Here is a 25,163-nt window from a genome sequence, read left to right as displayed (position 1 = left end):
CCACATTTGAACCAATGAGCATTTCTTGTAAATACTCTCTAAGGCCTGGGTATGTAGCTCAGTGGTAAAATGAGTTCCTGGCATATAAAGCCCTGGGGTCAGTCCACAGCACACCAAAACAAAAATACAACCCACCCTCCCTCCCCCGAAAAAACCCAAAACAATTCCTGGAAAAGGAAATACTACTCCTTGTTTCAAGAAATGGTCTTATAAGCCTTCATTTTTGCCTACTTTGAATCATTTAGGCTTCTACCCTTTCCCCCAGCTGTCACCCTGCCTCCTTCCTCTGCTTCTTCATGGTATTACTTGTTCTCATGTTGATTTTTACTCCTCTTTATTGTCATATAATAGAGTTGAGTGTTCAGTCTTTTGTTCTGCTTCAGCGGAGAGGGACAGCAGGTGTAACTACTAATCTGTAGAAGATACCTTCCTGGGCTTGAAGTCTATTAGGCTACTTAACATTTTCATCTCTCTTCATAAATTCTATTCTGTTTCCTCAGACCACCTCTTTGTGTATTTTTAAATTAGGTTTTATTTATTGAATGTATTAAATTGTACATAGTAAGGAGGTTCATCATAATGTTTTCATATATGCATATAATGTACTCTGATCTATTCACATCCTGTATTACTTTTTCTTATTCTTTGTGTATTGTTAGCACCGTGGCTTTCCTTTACATTTTGCTGTCTATAACTATAAGTCTGTAGCTTATAGACCATGTATAGCATGTATAAGACCTTTTCAAACCAGTGCCAGTCTCCTACTCAAGCTATGTTTCCTCCCATGATCTCTCTGTTCTGACACACACAACTCTTCAGATTTCCTGAGCCTTCGCATGCACTCCACCTGTGCATGGAGTGCTCCTTCCCCTTCTCCTTTGGCATCATCGTCATTATTATATATATCCATAAATATGTTCTTACCTGTCTGTTAATATGTAGCTAACTCTGACACTTAGTAGATGATTAAATATTTCTCAGTAAGTATTATAGGCTAAAAATGTTCTCACTTTCTCTCTTTCTGGTCCTATGTATGTGTGCACACACACAGAATAATTTTAGAATAACTTGTATACCATTGAAAATGATTTTGAGGAAGATTTTTATATCTCTTTCTCTTTCCCTCCCGCCCTCCCTCTTGTTAGCATTAAACTAGCTACCTAGATTTTGTGTCAGATGCTGGTAATAGTATTCCTTTTCCTCTAAACAGTTTTCAAATGCCTTAAAATCTGTGAACATAAAATCAACTTGCATTGTGAAGTTGTACTACTTATATTAGAGTTTCAGAAGCTGAGGACAATGCCGACTGTCTATTTTTTTTTCTTCTGTGTTTTTTAATGGTAATTAGACTGGATTGGACTCTACCTTTAATTACAGAAAATTATGTTAGAAAAATTTGTTGGTGCAATACAGTTCACACATTAGTATAAATTCATCATCACTGTTGTAAATCTCAAAGTAAAAGCTTTGCTAATAGTCAGTAAGCATGCCATCTGCCTATAATTATCCATAGGCTTAGTTTTTAAAAATTTAACAATGTAGTCTTTGAATAGGCAATACATTCAGATTTTGAGTATATGAGGCAGAACCTCAGTCCTACCCTGTCTCTGTTTTTTTTCCACGAGGACAAAACTGTTGCTAGGTCTTATTTCTTTTTAAAGATATTCTATATACATATAGATAAAATTTATATGTAAAAGTATTTGCCTTTTTCAAGACCTAGTATCCTAATATATATGTGTATATGTATGTATATAAAATATTCTTTACATTGCATTTTTAGTGAAAAAATATCTTGGAACTTATTCCATAAAGTACATGAAGAGTTTTCTAAATTTTTCTAGTTGTATAACATTCCATTATCTAGATAAATCATAATTTAGCAATTCCCTATTTTTTCCAGTCTTTTGGGAGAACAGACAATCTTATACATGGTGGTTAAGATGTCCAAGATGTGGAAGAAACTCTTGAATTTTACACTAAACAGATATAGGAATTTTAACACTGTAAGGATATTGGTATTAAAAAAAGTTTCTTATCTGAGAAAGTTCATATAGTCTAAACTGTTAGCCACAGGGGGCTGTGAACAGGGTAGATCCTGATGTGAGCTGGTTTAATTTTTGTTGTTGTTTTTCGAGTTGAGGTTCTCCTATGTTGTCCAGGCTGGTTCAAAACACCTGTACTTAAGGAATCCTCCTTCCTCATCCTCCTGCTCACTGGGACTATAGGCTTCTGCCACTGTGCTTGGATTTCAATTTAATTTTGAATCAGTTTGATCATTAAATGTATTACGTAAGTGCTAAGTTTGCTTTGTTGTTTTCAGTAGGGGTTATAATTATTTGTATGAAGAAAGCAAATTTTCTTCTTTTGCTTTATTTCAAGTAGCAGAGCTCTGAGATTTGTAGTAATTACAAAGGCTAAACTTTGTATTGTTTATGTTTTTTTTTTTTTTAAGCAACATGAGAATCAAATTTAAGAAACACAAGCTAATTGAAAACAGAAGATGCAAACATCCTTGTCTTCCAAATGCTGCTCAGGGAATCTTTGAGACACAGAACTATTTCTGTCTTTGGTATCTAAAAGAAGGAATGATTTTGACTGAGATACTGAGCTTTCAGTTTCTAATATTTACGTTTCTATGTGTCTCTGAATTTCTCTTCTTAAAATAGAGGTTTATCTGACTCTAGAAGCACCTTGGGAACAGAGCTATGTCATGATTGCTTATCTTTGATTTAGAAAAATGATGCTAAAACTTTGTTTCCATCTTGCCTATTATCCACCTTAATTCCTTCATGCTCCAAGATAGTGGATGGGGGCGGGGAAAGAAAAAGCCAACAGTGAGAAGAAGCTTTCTACAGAATCGATACTTAGAGAATGTGGTTTGTGGAGGTTTCTTACCATTGCAGCAGAGGTTGAAAGCCTCAAAAAAGATGGAAGTAAAAGTAGATGAAGCCATTTCTCCCAGCCCTATAACTTGCTTGTGGTCCTTGCAGGTCTAAGTGTGTAACATAACCTTGGAACACATAGCGAAGCCACCCCTCCTTCTGAAAGCCAGCACATAATTTGTGAGACTTTGGTTTAGAGCCTGCTTCATTGTATAGTCTAACTTTGAAAAAGACTTGACATTTGCAGTGCTCTGGTTGTCTAAACTTCAGGGAGTGGCTGGGAAAGTGTCTGGCTTTGCTTGAGAGACTGTTCTCTTCAAAGGAATAGTTTGATGTCCTAAAGTGTTCATGGTTCAAAGCTGAGGCAACATGAAACAACTGTAAACTCGTTTTTATAGCTTCTGTAAACAAAGAAATGGATTTAAGCACTCTAAAATGTTCTTTTAATCAGTAAGGAAATTTGAAAAAAAACACTTCCCTAGGCAGGGTGAAGAAAAAAAGGGACCACAAAGAACACGAAGTAAGGAAATCATTATCACCCATTGAATGTGAATTTAGAAATTAACTGAAACTGAAATTAAAGTAAATGATAAAAAGTAGCACGTACTTTTCTTGTCCTTTGAAGAGTTGCTTGTTTTGAGTTTAGATTGTTTTCAGTTTTGTTTAGTTTTCTTTTTATATTGAATTTATCCTGAGACAAAGATTCCCGGAGCAGAGTTTTTTTTTTTTTTTCCTTAACTATGCTAGCTTCTGGAAAGCTCATGCAGCCATTGTTACAGTTGCTTAGTAACAGGATTGTGAATAAAATCTTCCTCTCCTGTGGAACTAGGTATTCAGTTTTCAATATCGAGGTGTCATGACAGCCTGTAATTTTGTTTCAACTGCTTTCTCTCCCACCCGCGCCTCTTCTTTTAAAAATGTAGAGTAGTTATGCTCCATATAAACTAGGCTAGCATTTGAGTTGTCTGCCTTGTGTGCTTCCAAACAGGGAAGGGATCTGCACTTGATGAATTTTGGGAATATTAAGTGTATTAATGGGTTGGAAATTATGTGTGGGAAATTAAAGTGTATTTTTTATAGCCTACCTAATGAAATCTTGTAGAGGATATTAAAAATTCCCTTAGTGGGTTCTGGCTAAAGCTGTTGGATTCAATGAGTCTTTGATCATTGATTAATGAAGGTCTAATGATTAGAAATGATTCTGAGAATTATTTGGAGTTAAGATTTATGATAATTCACTGAAAAAATTCTTGTCTCAGGGTCTTCCCTTTTACTGATGATTCTTTTCCTCAGGGAACTTAATTACTTTGTTATAATGTAGGAGACACACTATTCATATCTTCTTGTATTATTGAAGATTTTCTGTACTATTTAGCTTCTTTCCCTTTATTTTACTTGGCTGGAGAAGAAGGACCAAGGAGGAATGCCCTTATGAGGTTACCTCCAGGCTTAGGGAAGACAGCCTGCTTTAATTTGCACATGAGTGTAGAGTATTATTTCATGAATTTGAGATAGTTTCAGGGTTTATATATACATTGGTATTGCTCATTTTGCTGTTATCAGAGAGTGACAGAATTAGTAGATCCTGCCTGTTTCCCCATCTTGTCTTTAAAATTTTCCTTTTAAGTCTATTAGTTTGTTTCCAGATGTTCTTCTTCTCTTTTTCCCCAATCCCTTTTCTTTCTCTAAAATCCTAGGATCTCTCTCAACTTGAAGCTTATAAACAGAAAAGTAATTCCAGCCACTTTTCTCATCTAGGACATTCTGCCCTATTTCTTTTTAAGTTTGTTGATCTGCCTGAATGCTTTGTTTGTCACAAAATCTTCTATTTTAAGAGTTGTATGTTATGCTAAGAAGTTTCTAGGTGATTTCTAGGTGGTTTAAGAACAGTGGCTATTGAACATATTACTTTTATAATGGAAAAATGCTTCAGAAAAAATTTGGCTGTTTTCTGGTACTTACAAGACAAGTGAGCATACTGAACTTTCTCAAGCAAAAGCTAAATAGCATTGTATCTTTTAGATATTTTTTTTAATATCTTAGTTTTTTTTTAAAGGAACATTTTTAAATCTTTTATTTAGGCATGAGGTCTCCAGAATTGTTTTTTAATTTTCTCCCTCCTTTCCTCTATCTTTGTCTCTGTTTCCTCATGGTTTTATAATGCATTTAGACAATGATTTGATCATTAATCTGATATTTGTCACTCTTATTTGCTGTTGACTTCCTGTGTGTTCTTAAAGCTAACCCAATTATTCTGTTCTGGGATCTTAAATCCTGTCTAGTTGAAAAGACACTTGGCCACATTTGTACCATTTGCTCCCATGAGACCCAGGGAAGTGCCCCTTTGGGATATTTATGTCATTCTCTTCAACCAAAATACTTGTTTATTCTATCCTCTGTCAAATACGGGTGTTTCCTAATGCCTGCCTCATCTTTCATATATTTTGAAAGCAAAGAGCCAACCATTATTTGTAGTCTTTTCTGAAACAGACTGAGCTTACCTGAGCAGTGCTTCGTATTACAATCAAGTCAGTCCTAAATGCATTATTTATATACACAATAGTGATTATATACTTATATTATATCTGCCTAGTGCAAACCAATTTGCATGAATGATTTTATAATTAGCATAGTTTGTACAACTGGGCCAAAAAACTTTTTTGGGTTTCTTCTATATAGCTTTTGGGATCTTCAGCATTGATGTTGAAGACATATGAACTGAGTCCTGGCTTTTATGCCAGGATTTTCAGTGAAAATCCTTTTGTATTCTCTTGCTACTACAATTGTGGCTTAGTCTTGAAGTCTCTTTCACTTTCCTTTCTTGTGTAAATTTACCTTTTTTGGAAGAAAAGACTTGTTCTACCTGATCTTTATTGATCAGGTAATAGGTCCTGAGCATGTTAGGATCCTTTGGACCACCAGTTACAGAAAGCTACTTGAACTAGCATGAGCATAAAAGGTTGATATATATGTATATATTTTTGGTGGGACTGATGTCTGAATTCAGGGCTTCAAGCTTGCAAAGTTGATATTCTACTGCTTGAGCCACAGCTCCAGTCATTTTGGTCTAGTTATTTTGGAGATGGAGTTTTGCAAACTGCTTGGGCTGGCCTCAAACTGCGTCAGCTCCCAAGTAGCTAGGATTACAGGCATGAGCCACTAGCACCTGACTTTTTCACTTTTTTAAATAAAGAAGGGTACAAAATGTCCTAAGAATAGGAATGCATGTGGTCCTCAGAAATAGATTGGATACAGTCTGTGTGTCTCATTCTTGTATTTTGCTGCAGACTTTCTCTGCTTCTTACTTCACTGCCACCTGCTCCTGGGTCACCATCTCTTATATATAAGAGATAGCCAGGCTGAGATTGGAATTTTTCACCTCAACTAAAGATTTCTAAGGGTAGGACCTGCAGTTGGATTAGTCAGCTCTGCCAGTGAGTGTGTGTGTGTCAATTTCCTAGCTCTGCTGTATCAAATGACCATAAACTTGGTGGTTTAAAACAACACTTATTCTTTCATAATTCTGGAGAATAGAAGATCACAACCAAAGTATCAGCAGGGTTAGTTCATTTTGGAGTCTCTGAGAATCTTCTTTATGTCTCTTCTAGCTTCACACTACAAACAACTTGTGGCATATCTAGGCTAGTGGCTGCATAACTCCAGTCTCTTCCTCTGTATTCTCATGTTACCTTCTCTCTGTGTCTCTGTCTTAAATATTCCTTTTCTATCTCTTATAAGGATACCAGTTACTGGGTTGTAAGACCCACTCAGCTTGATCTCATCTTGAGATCCTTAACTTAATTATATTAGTAAAGATGTTATGTCCATATAAAGTCACATTCATAGATATAGCAAGTTAGACTTAGATATATCTTTTTGGAGGCCACAATTTTACCCTTTATTGGCTGTCTTCATTGTGTGAACGTACATGTGTTTGGATCCCTTATACATATTAGTAGAAAAGGAGTGTTAATTTCTTATACACAAAGGAGACCTGGATGTTATTCCCAGAGGAACTCTCTGTACTGGAATTGAATTTGGGGAGAGCCATGAGCTTGGAAATAGGCATCTTTCATCCAGTTCAGCTCTAGCTTTGAAACGTAATTGTACTTAAGTATAAGTGACTAACAGTGTATATGTTTTTCTCTGGTAGGGATAGCAGGAGGAGAGATTGAGTGGATGAAGGGTCAGTGTCACAGATACTTGTTTTTTTACAGGGGTGGTAGTAAACTGCCCTGTTTTCCACCTTCTTCCTCCTTTGGAATTTTTTTTTTAAATTATAAATGATCTTTCTGAATAGGAATAATAACAGGAATAACCACTGCCTTGGTTGCTAGGGGAAAGAAGGTTAAAAACAAGACTAGATGCCAGGCAGGATGGTGTACATCTGTAATCCCAGCACTTGAGAGGCTGAGGCAGGAGGATTGTGATTTAAAAGCCAGCCAGGGAAACATAGCCAGACCCTGTCTCAAAAATAAAACAAACAACAAATAAAACAAATAAACAAACAAAACCAAAAGAAAGGAAAGTAGCCTTATTTGAATATTAGCTCTATGCATAGCTTTGTGCTCTAGGTAGAATAGTGTCTTTCCACTAACTAGGAGGCACGTAGAATCTGATTGTTTTCCTTTTTGGTGCTGTTAGTAGCTGTTGACATTAATGACTATGCCCATTAATACATTGGGTTAGGGGTTTCAACAACGGTAGCATCCTGATTCTCTCATTTTTCTTCATTTATTATTTCAAATACTGCTGTAAGAGGAATCTTGCCAATTTTTACTCTTTGGTTATCTAAAAGTACAATTTGTAAAGGAAAGACAAGATATATACATAAAACCTTCCTTAATTTACTAACAATTTTTTTTAGAATCCTTTAGTAGCGACCAGTTAGATCTGTTTTTTGGTGGGATTTGAACTCAGGGCTTCATGCTCGAAAAGCAGGTGTATCACCACTTGAGCCACACTTGCAGTCCATTTTTCTTTGGTAATTTTTTGGAGATAGGGTCTCCAGAACTATTTGCCTAGGCTGGCCGAAAAATTTGATCCTCTTGATCTCAGCCTCTCAAGTATCTTGGATTACAGTTGTGAGCCACTGGCACCTGGCTAGATTTTCTTTTTTTAAAAATTATAATAAATCATCACAGATATAATTGTCATGGATTTAAATTTATTCAATAGATTTCACTCCTCCATTTTCTTCTTTTTTTTTTTTTGGGAAAAACTATTCTTTGAGAGTTTGTTATTTTCCACCTATTTTAAAAACTGTTTATGTACCCATTCTTTAGAAGCAGCTTGGAGAGAAAAGTTTAAAAAATTCCATGGTTATTCAATGATTTTCACACATGAAAATGAGTTAAGATGGAAGAGAGGAAAAGAAAATAGCATTTTCCAAAAGGTGCCTTTTGTAGCTGTTCTTATATTAAGTCAGAAGAGTTAATTTGCAATGTGATGAATTTAGCTACATGGTTGATAGTCTTCAACACAGCAATTTTTTATATTCCATCTGAATATTTTGGTATGACTTTTTTATTCTGTCAGGAATGTACATTGGTTTTAATATTGGATTAAGATGTATTTAATGAAAACAAACAAAACTCCAACCAAAAAAGTAGGTGCTTCCTTTGACCAATAGGATTGTTTCATTGCTTGATAACATAAATGTATTATATTAACTTTACTTTTCCAGTATTTACAATTCATTGACTAAATGTGCAATCCCTGAAATCACTGATCTTTATTAACCATACCACTAATACTATTTGTATTAATTCATTTAGTAAAGAGCTAAATAATGAATTTTGATATTAAAGTGATCAGATCCTCTAATTTCTTTCTTCTTTTTTAGATACTCTAATTTCAATGTGCATGTTTAAAATCATGTAATTGCAGGACTAGAAATTACCTTCAGGAGTCCCTTCTGGAGCAGAGCATGATAGTACCTTTGCTATCTCCAACCATATTGAGTCTTCTGTTAAACCTTATTAAGTATATTTTCTCCTATATTCCTGTGCTCAAAGCTATGATGTCATGGTGAGTGAAGCAGAGGTAGTTGCTGGTTTAGAGGTTATTGCCATGTCCACATAGTTCTGCATATCTACCTATAGTCATATAAACTACACATGTGAAACTGTGTTCACATCAAGTATATTGTGCTGAGAGTGCCATAATAGAAGGGCTTCACTGAGTCATGCTGGACAAAGAAGGCTTTCTTGAGGCAGTTACTAAGGAATGAATAGAAGTTATCTGGCAAATGGGAGAGGGTAGAACTTTTACATTTACAGGAAATAGCATGTGCCAAGTCCATGTTTAGGAGGAAAGATGGCTACCAGAAAGGCTGAAAGAACACTCTGGACAAGGGAAAAGTGGTTTAGATGAGGCTAGGAAAGTGGATAGGAGCTACACAATGGAGGCCCTGATAGATGATCTGGAAGATTGGATCTTTATCTTGGTTACAGCGGCAATCTGTTGAAGTGGTTTTATTTTAAGTTTCTTGAGACAGGACTGTACCATGTAGCTCATGTTGGCCTAGAACTGGAAATCCTCTCACCTCAACCTCCTGAGTGCTGGGATTACATGTGTGTGCCACCATTCCTAGCTTATTGAAGTGTTTAGTTTAATGGGTGTCAGTGGGTCCAAAATGACCACTCTGGCTACAGCATGAAGATCAAACAGCTGATAAATGAGCTGAGGTGTGGCTCATTTAGTAGAACTCACCTAAAAAGCATAAGGCCCTGAGTTCAAACCCCAGTACGGACATTAAAAAAAAAGATAAAGACAAAATTGAAAGTGTTAGCGTTAGAATAGACAGGTAGAGTGGAAACAGGGAGATTAGTTTAGGTGGTAGTGTTCAGGTGAGAGGTGATGGTTGCTTCCACTCTAGATGGAGGAAATAGATTTGTGAAATTTTTGGTGGTGAAACATTTGAGGTGGATTGAGTATGATGTCTGAAAGAGTATGTCAAAGTGGCACATTGATTTCTGGTTTGATTTCCCTGCATGTGTGTAGGGAACATTAGAATACCAGGTGCGTGGGGAGAGCATGAGTTCAAGTTTGGACATGTCGAATACAAGATATTCAGGTGGTGGGGCTGGGAATAGCTAGTAGGCAGCTGGATGTGCCTTTCTTGTTAATGATATCCCCAGAACAGTTATACTATGAATACGTTAAGCATAATATCTAATCAGCTGTTTTTTGCTCTGATTAAGGTCTTTACTTTGATTTGTTAATTAACTGTTCTATGTTCCTGTGTACCTCAGAGTCATGCAGCCTGCTTGTCTAAAGGTTAATTCTAGTTCCTGAAAGTGTTCCTCAGAAGTCTGCTTTCTCAAATTTAGCAACATGTTTTTTTGTGTCTTTGCTAAACTGTGACTGAATACAGGTCTTAAAATAAAAGACACTAGTTATTTCATTGTTTATTTAAATTTTTGCTTATACTATCTATTTGGGAGATCAGGTTTAATCTTCTGTTTGTGTTCAGAGTCCTTCTTCACCTAAGATTATAAATTATTACTATTTTTGCAGTGTTGGAGATTGAGCCCAGGGCTATGTACATGCTAGGCAAGCACTTTACCAATGAGCCATACCTGCAGACCTCCTCTGACTTCTGTTTTTAAACTAATAAAATTGTGCATACTTTTCTGAAAATGCAAAAAATGATACTTTTACATTGTGAAAGTAGTAAGTGTTAAAACTTGATTTAAAAAAAGTCATCTTTTTTTAAATCACTTTTTTATTGGGTACTGATAAAAAAAGTAAGGTAGGATAGGACTTGAAAGTTTCAGCAATATTAGGATGTATGAGAGGTTCTTCTGAGTCTCTATCTTAGTTTCCTCTAGGATATAGAGAAAGATAGGGTATCCGAAGTTAGATTCAGGTATACGGAGTTAAGTACCAGCTAACTCCAGTGAAATTGGAATCTCATTTCTAAGCCTATAAAAAAGACTTTTATGTAGACACACTCCAAGTGTTTGAAAGTGGTTCTTAAACAGCTTTTTTCCCATTTAATTTGTCATGGACATTTTTCCATGTTAGTAGTTACAAATCTGTTTGCATACTTGTTAACAACTTCAGAATATCCTATCATGTAGATAGATGTGTCATATGTTAACCATTTCCTTATTGGTAAACATGCATTTTTCTCTTTCACTTTTTAAGATAATGAATGTGGTGCAATATGTTCTTTTGAGTATATGTCAGGGTGTAACTGTAGGATGGGTTCCTAGAAGCAGAATTTATTGGAATAAGCATGTGTTATTTTAAATTTTTATAGGTATTGTGAAATTGCTCTCCATAAAGTCTGAACCAATGTATGCTCAATGTGAAAGTGCCCTATTTCCTCATTGACCCACCAATACTGGATGTTATGAATCTTATTCTTTGTGATTCTTGATTCTCTGCTTATTTTTCCATTCTATGAGTTGTTATTTTATTGCTTTTCTTGTTTGATGGATATTAACTCTTTGTCTATCATGTGTTATAAGTATTTAATCACAGACTCTTAATTTTATGTTTTCTTTTTCCTGAAACCCCCCCTAAAATTTTAGTTACATATTAGTTTCTGTTTGCTCTTTTTTACACCCTATCCCCATCCTTTTTTTTTTTTAATTCATTTATTCATATGTGCATACATTATTTGGGCCATTTCTCCCTGTCTCCCACCCCTTCCCTCTGCTCCCCTCCCCCCTTGCTTCCAGACAGAACCTGTTCTGCCCTTTTCTCCAATTTTTTTTTTTTTTTTAGGGCTTCAGTATGAGTTTATTTATTTATTTATTTTTTTTCATTTTTCTTTTATTATTCATATGTGCATACAAGGCTTGGTTCATTTCTCCCCCCTGCCCCCACCCCCTCCCTTACCACCCACTCCACCCCCTCCCGCTCCCCCCCCAATACCCAGCAGAAACTATTTTGCCCTTATCTCTAATTTTGTTGTAGAGAGAGTATAAGCAATAATAGGAAGGAACAAGGGGTTTTGCTGGTTGAGATAAGGATAGCTATACAGGGCATTGACTCACATTGATTTCCTGTGTGTGGGTGTTACCTTCTAGGTTAATTCTTTTTGATCTAACCTTTTCTCTAGTTCCTGGTCCCCTTTTCCTATTGGCCTCAGTTGCTTTAAGGTATCTGCTTTAGTTTCTCTGCATTAAGGGCAACAAATGCTAGCTAGTTTTTTAGGTGTCTTACCTATCCTCACCCCTCCCTTGTGTGCTCTCGCTTTTATCATGTGCTCATAGTCCAATCCCCTTGTTGTGTTTGCCCTTGATCTAATATCCACATATGAGGGAGAACATACGATTTTTGGTCTTTTGAGCCAGGCTAACCTCACTCAGAATGATGTTCTCCAATTCCATCCATTTACCAGCGAATGATAACATTTCGTTCTTCTTCATGGCTGCTCCAATTTTGTTGAAGAGAAGGCAAGAGCAATATTAACAAAGACAAAGCGTTTTTGCTAGTTGAGATAAGGATAGCTATTCAGAGAGATTCCTAGCATTGCTTTCATGCACAAGTATATTACAACCTGAATTGATTCATCTCTACCTGACCTTTTTACTAGTTCCAGATCACCTTCCCTTACTGACTTCTGTCACTTTAAGGTTTCTGTGTTAGCTTCTCTGCAGTGGGGACATCAAACACTTTCAAGTTTTGGGTTTCTTACCTATCCCTGTACCTCCCGTATGTGCTTTCCTCTTAGCATGTGACCCAAGTACAACAACACTGCTGCATTTGCCCTAGATCTAAAATCCGCATATGAGGGAGAACATACGATTTTTGGTCTTTTGGGCCAGGCTAACCTCATTCAGAATGATGTTCTCCAATTCCATCCATTTACCAGCAAATGATAACATTTCGTTCTTCTTCATGGCTGAATAAAATTCCATTGTGTATAAATACCACATTTTCTTAATCCATTCGTCGGTGGGGCATCTTGGCTGTTTCCATAACTTGGCTATTGTGAATAGTGCCGCAATAAACATGGGTGTGCAGGTGCCTCTGGAGTAACCTGAGTCACATTACTTTGGGTATATCCCTAGGAGTGGGATTGCTGGATCATATGGCAGATCTATGTTTAGATTTTTAAGAAGCTTCCATATTGTTTTCCAGAGTTGTTGCACTAGCTTGCATTCACACAAGCAGTGTATGAGGGTTTCTTTTCCTCACATCCTCACCAACACCTGTTGTTGGTGGTGTTTTTGATGATAGCTCTTCTAACAGGGGTGAGGTGGAATCTTAGTGTGGTTTTGATTTGCATTTCCTTTATGGCCAGAGATGGTGAGCATTTTTTCATGTGTGTTTTGGCCATTTGAATTTCTTCTTTTGAGAAAGTTCTGTTTAGTTCAGTTTCCCTCTTCTTTATTGGTTCACTGATTTTGGGAGAGTTTAGTTTTTTAAGTTCCCTGTATATTCTGGTTATCAGTCCTTTGTCTGATGTATAGCTGGCAAATATCTTCTCCCATTCTGTGGGTGGTCTCTTCAGTTTAGAGACCATTTCTTTTGTTGTGTAGAAACTTTTTTAGTTTTGTGAACTCTCATTTGTCCATCCTTGCTCTTAGTTGCTGAGCTGTTGGGGTTCTATTGAGGAAGTCCTTGCCTATTACTTCCAGAGTGTTTTCTGCTCTTTCCTGTACCAACTTTAGAGTTTCGGGTCTGATATTAAGGTTCTTGATGCATTTTGAGTTGATACTAGGATAGGATGATAAACATGGATCTAGTTTCAGTTTTTTGCAGATGGATAACCACTTTTCCCAACAACATTTGTTGATGAGGCTGTCTTTTCTCCATTGTATATTTTTAGTGCCAAATAAGGTAGACATAGTTGTGTGGATTCATATCCAGGTCCTCTATTCTGTTCCACAGGTCTTCATGTCTGTTTTTATGCCAGCACCATGCATAAAACATGCTATTGCTTTGTAATATAGTTTGAAGTCAGGTATTGTGATACCTCCAGCATTGCTCTTTTTGCTGAGTATTGCTTTGGCTATTCATAGTCTCTTGTGTTTCCAAATGAATTTTAGGATAGATTTTTCAATCTTGGTTATGAATGTCATTGGGATTTTGATGGGAATTGCATTAAACATGTAGATTACTTTTGGTAGTACAGCCATTTTTACTATGTTGATTCTACCAATCCATGAACACAGGAGATCTTTCCATCTTCTGTAGTCTTCCTCGATCTCTTTCTTCAGGAATTTGTAGTTCTCTTTGTAGACGTCATTCACATCCTTTGTTAAGTTAACTCCTTGGATTTGATTCTTTTTGAGGGTATCAAAAATGGAATTGTTTCCATATATTCTTTCTTAATTTGTTCATTATTGGTGTATAGAAAAACTAATGAATTTTGAAAGTTGATTTTGTATCCTGCCACCTTGCTGTAGTTGTTTATGGTGTCTAAGAGTTTTTGGGTCTTTAAGATATAGGATCATGTCGTCTGCAAATAGGGATATTTTGACAGTTTCTTTACCTATTTGTATTCCTTGTATTTCTTCTTCTTGCCTAATTGCTCTGGCTAGGAATTCCAGTACTATGTTGAGTAGGAGTGGAGATAGTGGACATCCTTGTGTCATTCCTGATCAGTTTTTCTCCATTAAGTATGATGTTGGCTGTAGGTTTGTCATATATAGCCTTTACAATGTTGAGGTACATTCCTTCTATTCTTAGTTTTCTTAGAGCTTTTATCATGAAGTGGTGTTGGATCTTATCAAAGGCTTTTTCTGCATCTATTGAGATAATCAAATGGTTTTTGTCTTTGCTTCTATTAATGTGCTGTATTACATTTATAGATTTGTGTATGTTGAATCACCCCTGCATCCCTGGGATGAAGGCGACTTGGTAGTGGTGAATGATCTTTCTGATGTGTTGTTGGATTCAGTTTGTCATTATTTTATTGAGGATTTTTGCATAGATGTTCATTAAGGAGACTGACCTATAGTTCTCCTTTTTGGAGGTGTCTTTTTCTGGTTTTGGGATGAGTGTAATGCTGGCTTCCGAAAATGAGTTAGGCTTGGCTTTAAATTGCTCTTATTTATTCTTTAATTTGGCAGAAAATGATAGCTTATTATTTCTGATTTTAGATTGTACAGATGAGGATGTTTAGATTGCTCTGTGATTAGTGACTTACCCAAGATTCCCTAGCTAATTAGAATTAAAGCAGCTTAAATCAAAATTAATCTGAAGTCATCTGTCTAAACCTATTTGAAATATTTAGATAAGGAGACCAAGTGAAACTTAAAGATTAAAAATCTGGACTTCATTTGATACCCTCGGTGGTTCTCTGAACCCCTTGGAATTAAATACAAATATGATGTATGTGCTTTTCTCTGGCTTTCTGTTCCTTTCAGGAAGGGGTGAGCAGCCTAAACTGTTTAAAAATCATAGATCTGTTGTCTGCCCTCTATAAAACTTTAATCCTATGGCAAATAAGTCTTACAAGGAAAACTAATATAGTTTTACTTGCAAAAAATGGTTCATTTAATAAATACATATTTCTTGGAAGAAATTGAGTGAGGACTTCAGTCAACTAAGATGCATATGAATGGAGTCATTTTAGCTTAAATCAGATGCTAGAGCTCATTTCTAGTTGCATCCAAATATAGTGACCCTTCCACCCAGGCAAACCACAGAGGACCCCCTTTTCCCCCGCAGTTGGGGCACAGGCCTGGGTCAGAGCCATGGGACCTTGTATTAACCATAAGGAACTTACTTATAAAAGGCAAGTCTACAATCCTGAGACTTGGTGAGTTAGTTTTAGAGAATTTACATGTGTGAAGGAATCAGATCCCATTGAGACTCTGAGGAGACTCTGTGATCTCTGCCCTCTGTGACTGAGGCTAAACATTTACACCTAGGAACAGGTTCTTAATAAATTGGTGATAGAGCAGTTGTGATTTCCATGTTGAGGTATCTTCAGGTCTTTATAAAAGTTACTGTTGTGAGGACTTGTGAAGAACCATTACTTATAGTCCAGGATCCTCCATTACAGAGAGGTTTTGATTCCGTAAAAGTGAATGGCGATGAAGAGCTACAAAGCAGGACTTTATTTCAAAATTGTGGATTTTAAGATATCATTTTCCTAAGCTTCAGAGAAAGAGGAGTCTAGAGACTTAGTGTCAATAGAGAAGGTTCTAGAAGATTCTCAGCAGGAAGAAAATAAGGCAATATTTCTGTTACTCAATGTCGGGAGGATGGATGTCTCATGGAGGTGCCATGCAGGCCGACATTACCATTCATTCAAGGTTTAAAATGTTTTCCTTTTTAATTTTTTATTGTGTCATAATGGAATTAGCTAGCCATTTTGTTGATCAAAGAAAAGTACCATGGAATTGACATAGTACCAAGGCAGGGGATATGAGCAAAACTATTCTTAACACACACAGGAGAATCTTTATGGAGAAAGTTTCATGGAGTGTTGAGTCCACTGTTCTCCAGTGGACCCACACAGGAAACAAATCATACACACTTTTTCCTGTCACAAAAGAGTTATCTGTGAATCGACACTGCATGTTTCTAAGAGGATTCGTATAAAAGAGAAAAGTGCCATTGTAAAGACTGTGAAAAGTTCTTCAAGTGGAAGGGAAACCTCAACACTCCCTTAAAGAATCCACTTAGGAACTGAGCCATATGAGCATCCACAGCAGTGCTGTGATGCGGAAATATAACAGGAGCCACAAAAGCAAGCCACAGTTTTCTAGTAGTCACATTAAAAAAGTAAAAAGAAACAGATGATGTTAGCTTTAATAATGTATTTTATGTCAGCCAGTATACCAAAAATATTATTTCAATATGTAATCAACATGAAAATTATACATATTTTGTATCCCTTTTTATGCCTTTAATCTTTTAAATCTAGCACGTATTTGACATAACACATCTCAATTTGATCTAGCCATATTACCCATGCTCAATGATCACTATGTGGCTGTTGGCAACTGTATTGAATAGTACAGGTCTACTTTGTGGTCAAACCTTTTGCCAATTTTTAAATGCCATTAAAAAATACCCTCAGTGACATCTTACATAAATACCCTAAATGATATTTAATTATGCCCAAGTCTTGTAAAAAATGAATTGTAAACTACTCTGTTCTGGATAATAAATAACATAGTAATATAGGTTACACACTAAATAGAATGTCTAGCTTATAGTAGATGCTCAATGAATATTAACAATCATGTTTAAAAAATATTTTTCCATTTAACTAAAATCTTTTTATTAATGGGTGTCATTTGCCCTGATTGGTCCCCTGGTCCACATTTTTGAGTTGTTGATCCATTTCATCTGTCTGGTTATTTTCCATGCTCTACTAATGTTTGCAAATGAAAGACTTGCTCATTAATTATGGGTAACTGATGTGGTCACTGCCTGAAATTATGTGGGCTAATGTTTGTTTTTTTTCCTGATTGATTTTTTCCCCAAGTGTGTGTAGGGAGGAGTGGTTTGATTCTTTGCCTGCATTTGTTTTTTTGCTCCCTTAGATGGGTTTTAAAAGTGGTGCAGAATGAACTGGGTGCCTGTGGGTGGCTACTGTTCAATGTGGGTGGGATGTTTTAAATTATTTAAAAATGGTTGGATTGGGCTGGTGGCATAGCTTTGTGGTAGAGCACTTGTCTAGCATGTGCAAGGTCCTGCATTCAACACCCAGTACCACAAAAAAGAAAAGAAGCAGGATTAAGCCTCTGTTTATCATATTCACTTTGTGTCTATAACATTTAACATACCATTACATTTCTTAACAGGAATACACATGGCTTGATAAAAGCTCTCATGAAATTACTACAAATGCAAGCTCTAAAGGAAGGACAAAGTGGGGAAAAGAACATTCAGAATATATATACTATTAGGTAAGTCCTTTTTCCCTTTTTTTAAGTGAATTGTTAGTTAAGTTATGAACTAAAACATGAAAGTCCGTTAAGAATTAGTTATTTAATTCAACAGAATTTGCACACAGTGATTGTGAGTCTTCGCTTCTCAAGGAGTTAGTATTTCAGAGACTCGCAAGAATGAGGTAGACTTGACAACATTCTGAGTATCAGAAACCCAACGTGGGTTTCAGGGTTGCTTTTTAGAAATGAAAGTGCTTAGCAAAAATTCAGATCATTCTTTTTGCTGTAGGATGTATAACTCTCTTCCCAGTACTATAAAAATTTCAGAGTTCATTGAACAAATTTGCTAAAGTACAAGGGCTTTGGATTAGGTAAGACGGCAAGCTTTCTCACTGTAAAAACTAATAGGAAACTGTTGTTCGCAAGTGTTATTACCCAGGCCAAGATCAATAGTTAGAATGCAGAGTGCCTTTCCTTTGTCATCTATATAATGTGATATAGTATGATTATTAAAAAAAAAAGAAACAGCAGCACTGGATTTTATAGGGGAGTTGTGGATAAGGGAAGGTATCACAATTACTTCTGATGATGACTCTGTATGTCTATTGCCTGGAAGCTCCCAGAAAATCATTTCTTAAGAGAGGGGCACTCAGCAGAGGGTCCAGAAGAAGCATGCAACCATGTTGTGCTGTCCCAGGAAGTTAACAACTTGATGCATACTGAATGTGCTCATTTCAAAGAATGACACCATGGGACTATTAATAGGGTATTGGTTTATGAAGGGAACATGGCTTCCATGAGCTGTGGTGATTCAATAGGGAAATAAATCAGGTACTTATGAACCATCACCGGTTTGAACTTACAGCATCAGTAATTTTGGGAATTTGACATCCCAGCTGTCAGAAAGTATGAAGAGGCTCTAAAATAGGGTGATACTTACTATTTACCTTTATTTATTGTGCTTTCCTTTTGATATAAGTGAGCAGCATCTCATGTATTACCACACTGTTTCCTATAATTTTAGCATTGCTTAAGATATTTTATTGTGAGTAGATCATTGAGAGTTTCTGAACCCATTTTGTTTAATAGGGTCAGATTCATAGTGTATATATTTTTTTCTTAACATGTTTTGTGAATATCTGCAAGCATACAGAGAAGTTGGAAGAATGTGGTGTAATGAACTCACTTTTTTTTAACTAGGGGATGCAAAGAGAAATTTATTTATTTTGAAAATTCTGTAGAGGCTTGAAATGTTCAGAGTGAAGTTTATTATGCCCCTCTTTCTTTCTCATTCTCTTAACATGGTAGGGCTCTTTGTTTTTTGTTTGCTTGTTGTTTTGGTGGAATTGGGATTTGAACTCAAGGTTGCAGAGCAGGTGCTTTACTGATTGAGCCACACCTCCAGTCTATTTTGCTCTCTGTCCTATAGATTTTAGCTTCCCAAGTAGCTAGGACTCCAAGTGGGAGCCACTGGCACTTGGTGGTAGTGCTCTTTGTAATGCAAGGATTTACTTTCAGGTTTCTTTATCTAATGCCTTGACTAGAATTGATCCTGAAGAGTAGATGAACAGATCCTAATGTTTCTGGAGGAACATCTGTGTTTCTCCCCTTTAAAAAAAGCAAAACAAAGTCTTGGGCCAGAGTTCCAGGGTTAAAAGTAATTCAGTTTCATTTGTTGTTAAGTTGGAATTGTTTGTTTTTCTTTTTTAGATAGAGAAGCTATAGAGGAAATTTAATCTTTAACAATTTTATTTAGATTTAATCCACATATGATATGATTGAGCTATTCAAAGTGTATAAGTCAGTAGTTTTAGTGTATTCACAATTCTGTAGCCATCACCACAATCAATTTTAGAACATTTTCATGATCTTCCAAAGAAATTCCTCATCCATTAGCAGTTAGTCCCTATTTCCTTTCTACCTAGTGGGGTATTTTAATCTTTGGTTCTGAATACTGACTGCTTATTAAAACCACCTGGGCATGCTTGAAAACAAGCAAATGTGGGAACAATCAAATATCCCAGAATTTTTGCTATGAGCCCTACTGGTTGTTGTTGTTTTAAAGGATCCTCTGTGGTTCTGATTCATAAGATCTAAGTACAAGATGATAGTCAGCTGTTCTTTAATGTGCCTACTAGTCAACTGGAGATCTTCTAAACTGCATATTCTCTCTCCTTAAGTCTCAGCTGGGCTCAAGAGGCCTAGCAAGTGCCTAGGTGATGCTGCTGTTGCCCTGTAGCAGAGCTTCGTGGTATCAGCAGTACCTGGGGACTTGTCTTGAAGGCAGCATCTTAGGCTCCATGGCAGGCCGCCTCAATCAGAGACTGTGTTTTAGAAAGATTGTCCAGATAATTCATAGGCTCCGTGAAGTACTTGTTGAGATAAAGGTAAAAAAAAAGGTTTTTTTTTTTGTAGTACTGGAATTGAACCTGGGGCCTTACACATGCTAGGCAAGTGCTCTGCCACTTAAGCCAGTCCCTAGCCCTTAAATTCTTGTGGTATGTAGAACAATTAGAGCTCCTTTCATTTTCATACTAATTATTCTCCTTGTGTGTGATTGCTATCCCTTTATTCATCTGTAATGTTTTACCCGTTTTTAGAATTCATTTTCTCTTGTAGTTGGTTCTTCTAACTGCAGTCTTGTTTTCAAAAGGCAGTCAGTGCAAGTATGGCTAGGGAGTCTAGTTTGAGGAGCCAAAAAGAATTGAGTACATAAGGTTTGTCTTTAGATAGGTGGCACATTAAGAGGTACAGAATCAATCACCTGAGTTGGCATAATCCAGTAATGTTTATGAAGTGCTCTTGTATGAATGGCTGTTTGGTATTATAAATCACTGGATTGTAATTGAGTGTATAAGAGCTTTAAGTTCTTCCAGAGGGGATTGTGGATGGCAGAAACAGAGGAGAGGTGAACCTGAAGAACAGATTCCTCTCAAGAGAACTATTATTACCTGAGTCAAGTATAAAATTTGTCATGCTGTTTTAGAGCCTTCTTTACCACATGTTGGTTAGCAATATCATTCAGCCTTGGAGAGCCAACCACTGAGCTATGTATGACAGCATAAAAAGGAATATGAGAAGCTTAGAGCTCTACAAAGAGATGCTTTCTGAATATAAAGCTAATCTGTGATTTCATGTTTTAAGGACTTTGCCGGTGTGTAGTTGTGGTTTAAGTTTTTTTTGCTTTTTTTTTTTGTCCTAATTAGCTGATTAGTTTGAGTCATAATGGAACAGCCTACTTGGTTATTTAAAATGGGTCTGTATAGAATTACATATGGTGGGTCAGTGTGGGAGTAGAGAGACAATATGTGAGGATCAGGAATGTGAGCTAGTGGGTGCTCTTGTTCCTGTGCACTTCCTGAGGAGCCCTAGAGAGGATATTCTTTTTGCTATATTTTTGTTGATTCTTCTGAATCTTGTTTTCAAAGTGCAGAGGTCCAAAATCAATCACCTGAGTTGGCATAATCTGGTAATGTTTATATAGAACCCTCATTTGAATGGTTGTTTAACATTGTAGTAGCTTAGTGGTTCTCAAACTTCTCATGCATTAAAACAACTTGGCCAGCTTGTTAAAAGTGCTTAATGAGCTTATCCTCAAAGTTTTGATATTTGCTTCTACAACATGGCCTGGAAATACACACTTTCAACAAGGGATTTGATATAGTTGATACATTGAATTTAAGTGTGTGTAGCTGATAAAGCTTATATTGCTTAACTGGACTCTCTTAGGAAGATCTTACTTAGATTTGTGGCTTAAGCAAGAGTAGATGGGGATATTTCAGTGGGGTTGCGGCTGTGAGTATGTTTGATGATGGGGATAACTGGAAGAACACTGCAGTACATTTAGTTAATGTGAGCAACTCAAGAGCCTTTACCAAGCATATATGGCTGCACATTAGAGTCTTCTGAGGAAGTTTTAAATATATCCTTGCCTGAGTACTATTTAGAAAGCTTTGAGGATCAGCCTGAGAAACTGGTTTTTTCCCCATACTTCCTTTGTGATTTTCACTGTGTAGGTAGGGTAGAGAGATCTTTTGGCCCAGGGTTACAGTGAGGCGGTGGGGCTTCATAGTTGTGGGACATCATTCAGATTTTTCAGTATATGTAAGATTTTTATGTGGATCCTTCTTACTAAATGCTGGAAAGCAATTTAAAAAAATGCAGGGTAGGCATACCAGACACATCTGTTCACAGGATATAATCCATGGGTAATAAGTTTATTATCTCTGGCTTAGGAACTTAATGGTTTTCAAGAACTTTAGAAACCCAGTTCTTCTTGTGAACAGTTTTGAAGCTAACATTTTTTTTCTTTTTTCCACTTTTGAGATACCTTTTAGGTTTTTTTTTTTCTCACCCCTTTGTTTGGTCTAGATTGTTGGTTACAAGGATGAATAACTAGAGCTAAGATTTCAATTATTAGAGACAAATTTTCTCAGTTGCTTTGCAATATGCCATTTTCCCCTTGATTTGCTTTTTTTCTGCATATTCATATTCTGGCAATCTTTTAAAGATCTCTTTTCCCTCAACTAAAGTGAGGAAATAGCTGTGAATTCATGAGCAGTACCTGCCTGTTCCAGGATTCATGCATCATTCTGATGTGCCAGACAGTGGCTGACGCGCACAAATATCAAATGTGAAGAGTCTTACTTGTGGCAAGGCTTGTTCTGATCAACATCAAGCTGTACTTCCTGAAATAAGGGAATATTAAGTGATTTGGCAGATGGCGTGCTTTGAAGTGGGCAATTAGGCCAACAGTAATGGATAGTTGTACCCTGAGTAAATTTAGGCCCTCTGTATATATATTTATTCATGTAGTGGTGTTATGTAGTTTATTTGGTTGGAGAGTTAATTTAAAGAACTTAAGAAATGTGTGTCCTAAAGGCTGAGATACTTATAAATTCATATTGATTCTTTGACTTATAACTGAATGCAAATTCATTCCATAGATTCATCAAATAAAGAAAAACAAGAAAAAGTCCCAGATAAACACTGATGTAGGTGAACAAAAGCCAGTATGTGATTTGGATATCAAAATGGAGCCCTAGTTTTTATTTTAATAACTGACTTTTTCTAAGCAATAAACTGTTTTTGCCTTTTTCCTAATTATATGTTTTGAAGGATGTATGGAGCTAGCCATGGGAAGAGTAGCGGAAGTGTTTTGTGAAAGAGGTTGGCACATCGGATGGACCCACAAAAGAAAGAGTGGCTGGATTTTAGAGCTCACTAGAGGCAGAGGCCTGGTCAGAGGTTCAAAAAAGAAGAGCAAGGCAAAGACTGAGTTTTATTTAAAGAATAGTGGGAAGTCATTGAAGGCTTCTCTTTTTAACTTACTGTTTTAAAATAATTTTAAAGTTCTAGAACAGTTTCCTGAGTAGTGTAAGAAATTCCACATACCATGTATTCAGGGTCATCAGTGTTTTTAACGTTTTGCCATGTGTGCTCATCGAATTCTACTTTTGATAGTTGTCTTAATAATATCTTTATGCTTTTTCCCTTTTCTCTTTATTTTTAATGCATGGGATCTAGTTTAGGATCACATGTTGCCTTTAGCTGTCATTACTTTTTAGTTTTTTGAACTCTGGAACTATTTCTCAGCCTTACTCTTTAATTACTGTTTAATTAGGGTAGTTGTTTAGTTATTGTGGGTTTTTTTGGGGGAGTACTGGGGTTTGAACTTAGGGCTTCCCAGTTGCTAGGTAAGTGCTCTACTACTTGAGCATTCCTCCAGCCCTAGTTTTTGTTTTTTTATTCCTGTATAAATTCTGCTACTACATTTACTATTTTGTTTCTTTCCTTTTCTTCATCCTCCCTCTCTTCTCTTCTATTTCCTCTTCCTCTTCTCCCCTCCCCTCCCCTCCTCTCTCTGTCTCCCCTCTTCTCTGTAGCCCAGGCTAGCCTCAAACTTGTTGTGTAGCCAGGCTATACCTGCAATTTATAATCCTTTTGAAGAATAAGCTACATATATTGTACAGCTAGCAATGTCCACTAGAAAATGCTTTGTAAGTTGTTCTAAATGTAAATTTTACTATATAAATTGGTATGATAATTTGATAATAGGTGTTTTTAACACCACAAAAATATTAGAGTTTTTGCCTCGTTAGCCTGTTTGATGTTTCTCTAGTGTGTGTGTGTGTGTGTGTGTGTGTGTATGTCTGTATGTGAGATCATGTAACTTAACGAAAGAAAAGTTTTAGATCCCTAAATACTTATATATTTCCCCCATTTATTACCTTATACCTAAAATAGTTCCGGAATTCTGTCATTGGCAGAGACCTTGCATTAAAATCCTGGCTCTCAAAATAGAGATCCTGGGAAAGGTTCAATGTAAGGGCAGAAATACTGTAATAGGAAGTATATTTTCAGAGGGATCTTATAAACTCCCTGTCTTGCAGACTTAAAGAAAAAGCATAATTACTCAGAAATGTCAAAATTAAAAGCACTTTTGCTCTATGTCTTTTTCATAGGAGGTGTGTGAAAAGCACAAGATTACATTTGTCTTAAAATTATGCTATACATAACAATTCATAATTAGTTATGTATATTGGTGTTTTTTCTTCTTGGTTCATGTTTCTCTTAATAGTAGTATTCATGGTGGAATCTTTATATTTTTTTTGTTATGCATCTTTAAACTTTCTGTAGAGATTTAAAAAAATCAGCTTCTTACCAACACTGTCAAATCAAAATTCAGAGTAGGTAGAGAAATGCTTTTAAAATGCGTATTTGATGTAGTAAGCGCTATGCTATGCTCTGAATGCTTGGGGTCACAGCTGCATACATGAAAATGCATGGTGACTGCAGGCATTGTTTCCTCACACAGAAAAGGCAATCTGTGCCAGTCGCTGAATTTATGATGTAAATCAAATCATAGCTTTCTGACACTCAGAGATGTAGTAAGAAGGTTGAGGTGACCAAAAGGTTACAAATAACTTTTGCTTTCTGATTTACCTCTTGCAAAGCTAATTTTTTTATTCCCTCATTTCCATTAAGGTTGATGTATTTATTCTTGGGAAGGTGACTCTATTTTATCACTGCCTCCATGCTAGTCTAGTGGAACCATGAATATATCATTCCTTCCTTCCTCACTGCATTTGCACCTGTACTGCTGTGTGTTATCTGTGATATTATTACTAAAGGGGGTGGGAAGCACTCATATCACATCCAGAGTCTGAGTGCTTCCTTTTTTTTTTTTTTTTCCCTGAACAGTGTTGATTTTGGAATAAGAAACTTTTTTTTTTTCATGATCCAGCTTAGTTTTTCATTTGTGACAACATGAATAAACCAGTTTCGAGGTTTAAGATGTTTTGGGGAAAGTGTATGGTGTGTGAGTGAGATAGTTACATGCATTGCAGACTTGCATTTGGCACTGAAAGGGAGACAAACTGGTTAAGACACAGACCCAACTTTTAAGCTGCTTGAGCTCTAATTAAACCTACTCTCATGATAACCATACTAATATGTATTT

At 36.3% G+C, this 25,163-nt stretch overlaps 1 protein-coding gene across 8 annotated transcripts in view; it reads left to right on the top strand.

Annotated features, from left to right (window-relative positions):
• Focad (focadhesin) overlaps positions 1–25,163 on the top strand; it is a 285,307-nt gene that overhangs the window by 36,745 nt on the left and 223,399 nt on the right. For all 8 annotated transcript variants that reach the window (XM_074051714.1, XM_074051713.1, XM_074051711.1 and 5 more), the window contains one exon: positions 17,615–17,719. In XM_074051714.1, coding sequence (XP_073907815.1) covers positions 17,615–17,719 — 105 coding nt within the window. The remainder of the gene's footprint in view (positions 1–17,614; positions 17,720–25,163) is intronic.

This window comes from Castor canadensis, chromosome 13 (genome assembly GCF_047511655.1).
Source record: "Castor canadensis chromosome 13, mCasCan1.hap1v2, whole genome shotgun sequence".
NCBI classification, from domain to species: domain Eukaryota; kingdom Metazoa; phylum Chordata; class Mammalia; order Rodentia; family Castoridae; genus Castor; species Castor canadensis.
This window is presented reverse-complemented; position numbering and strand designations above follow the sequence as displayed.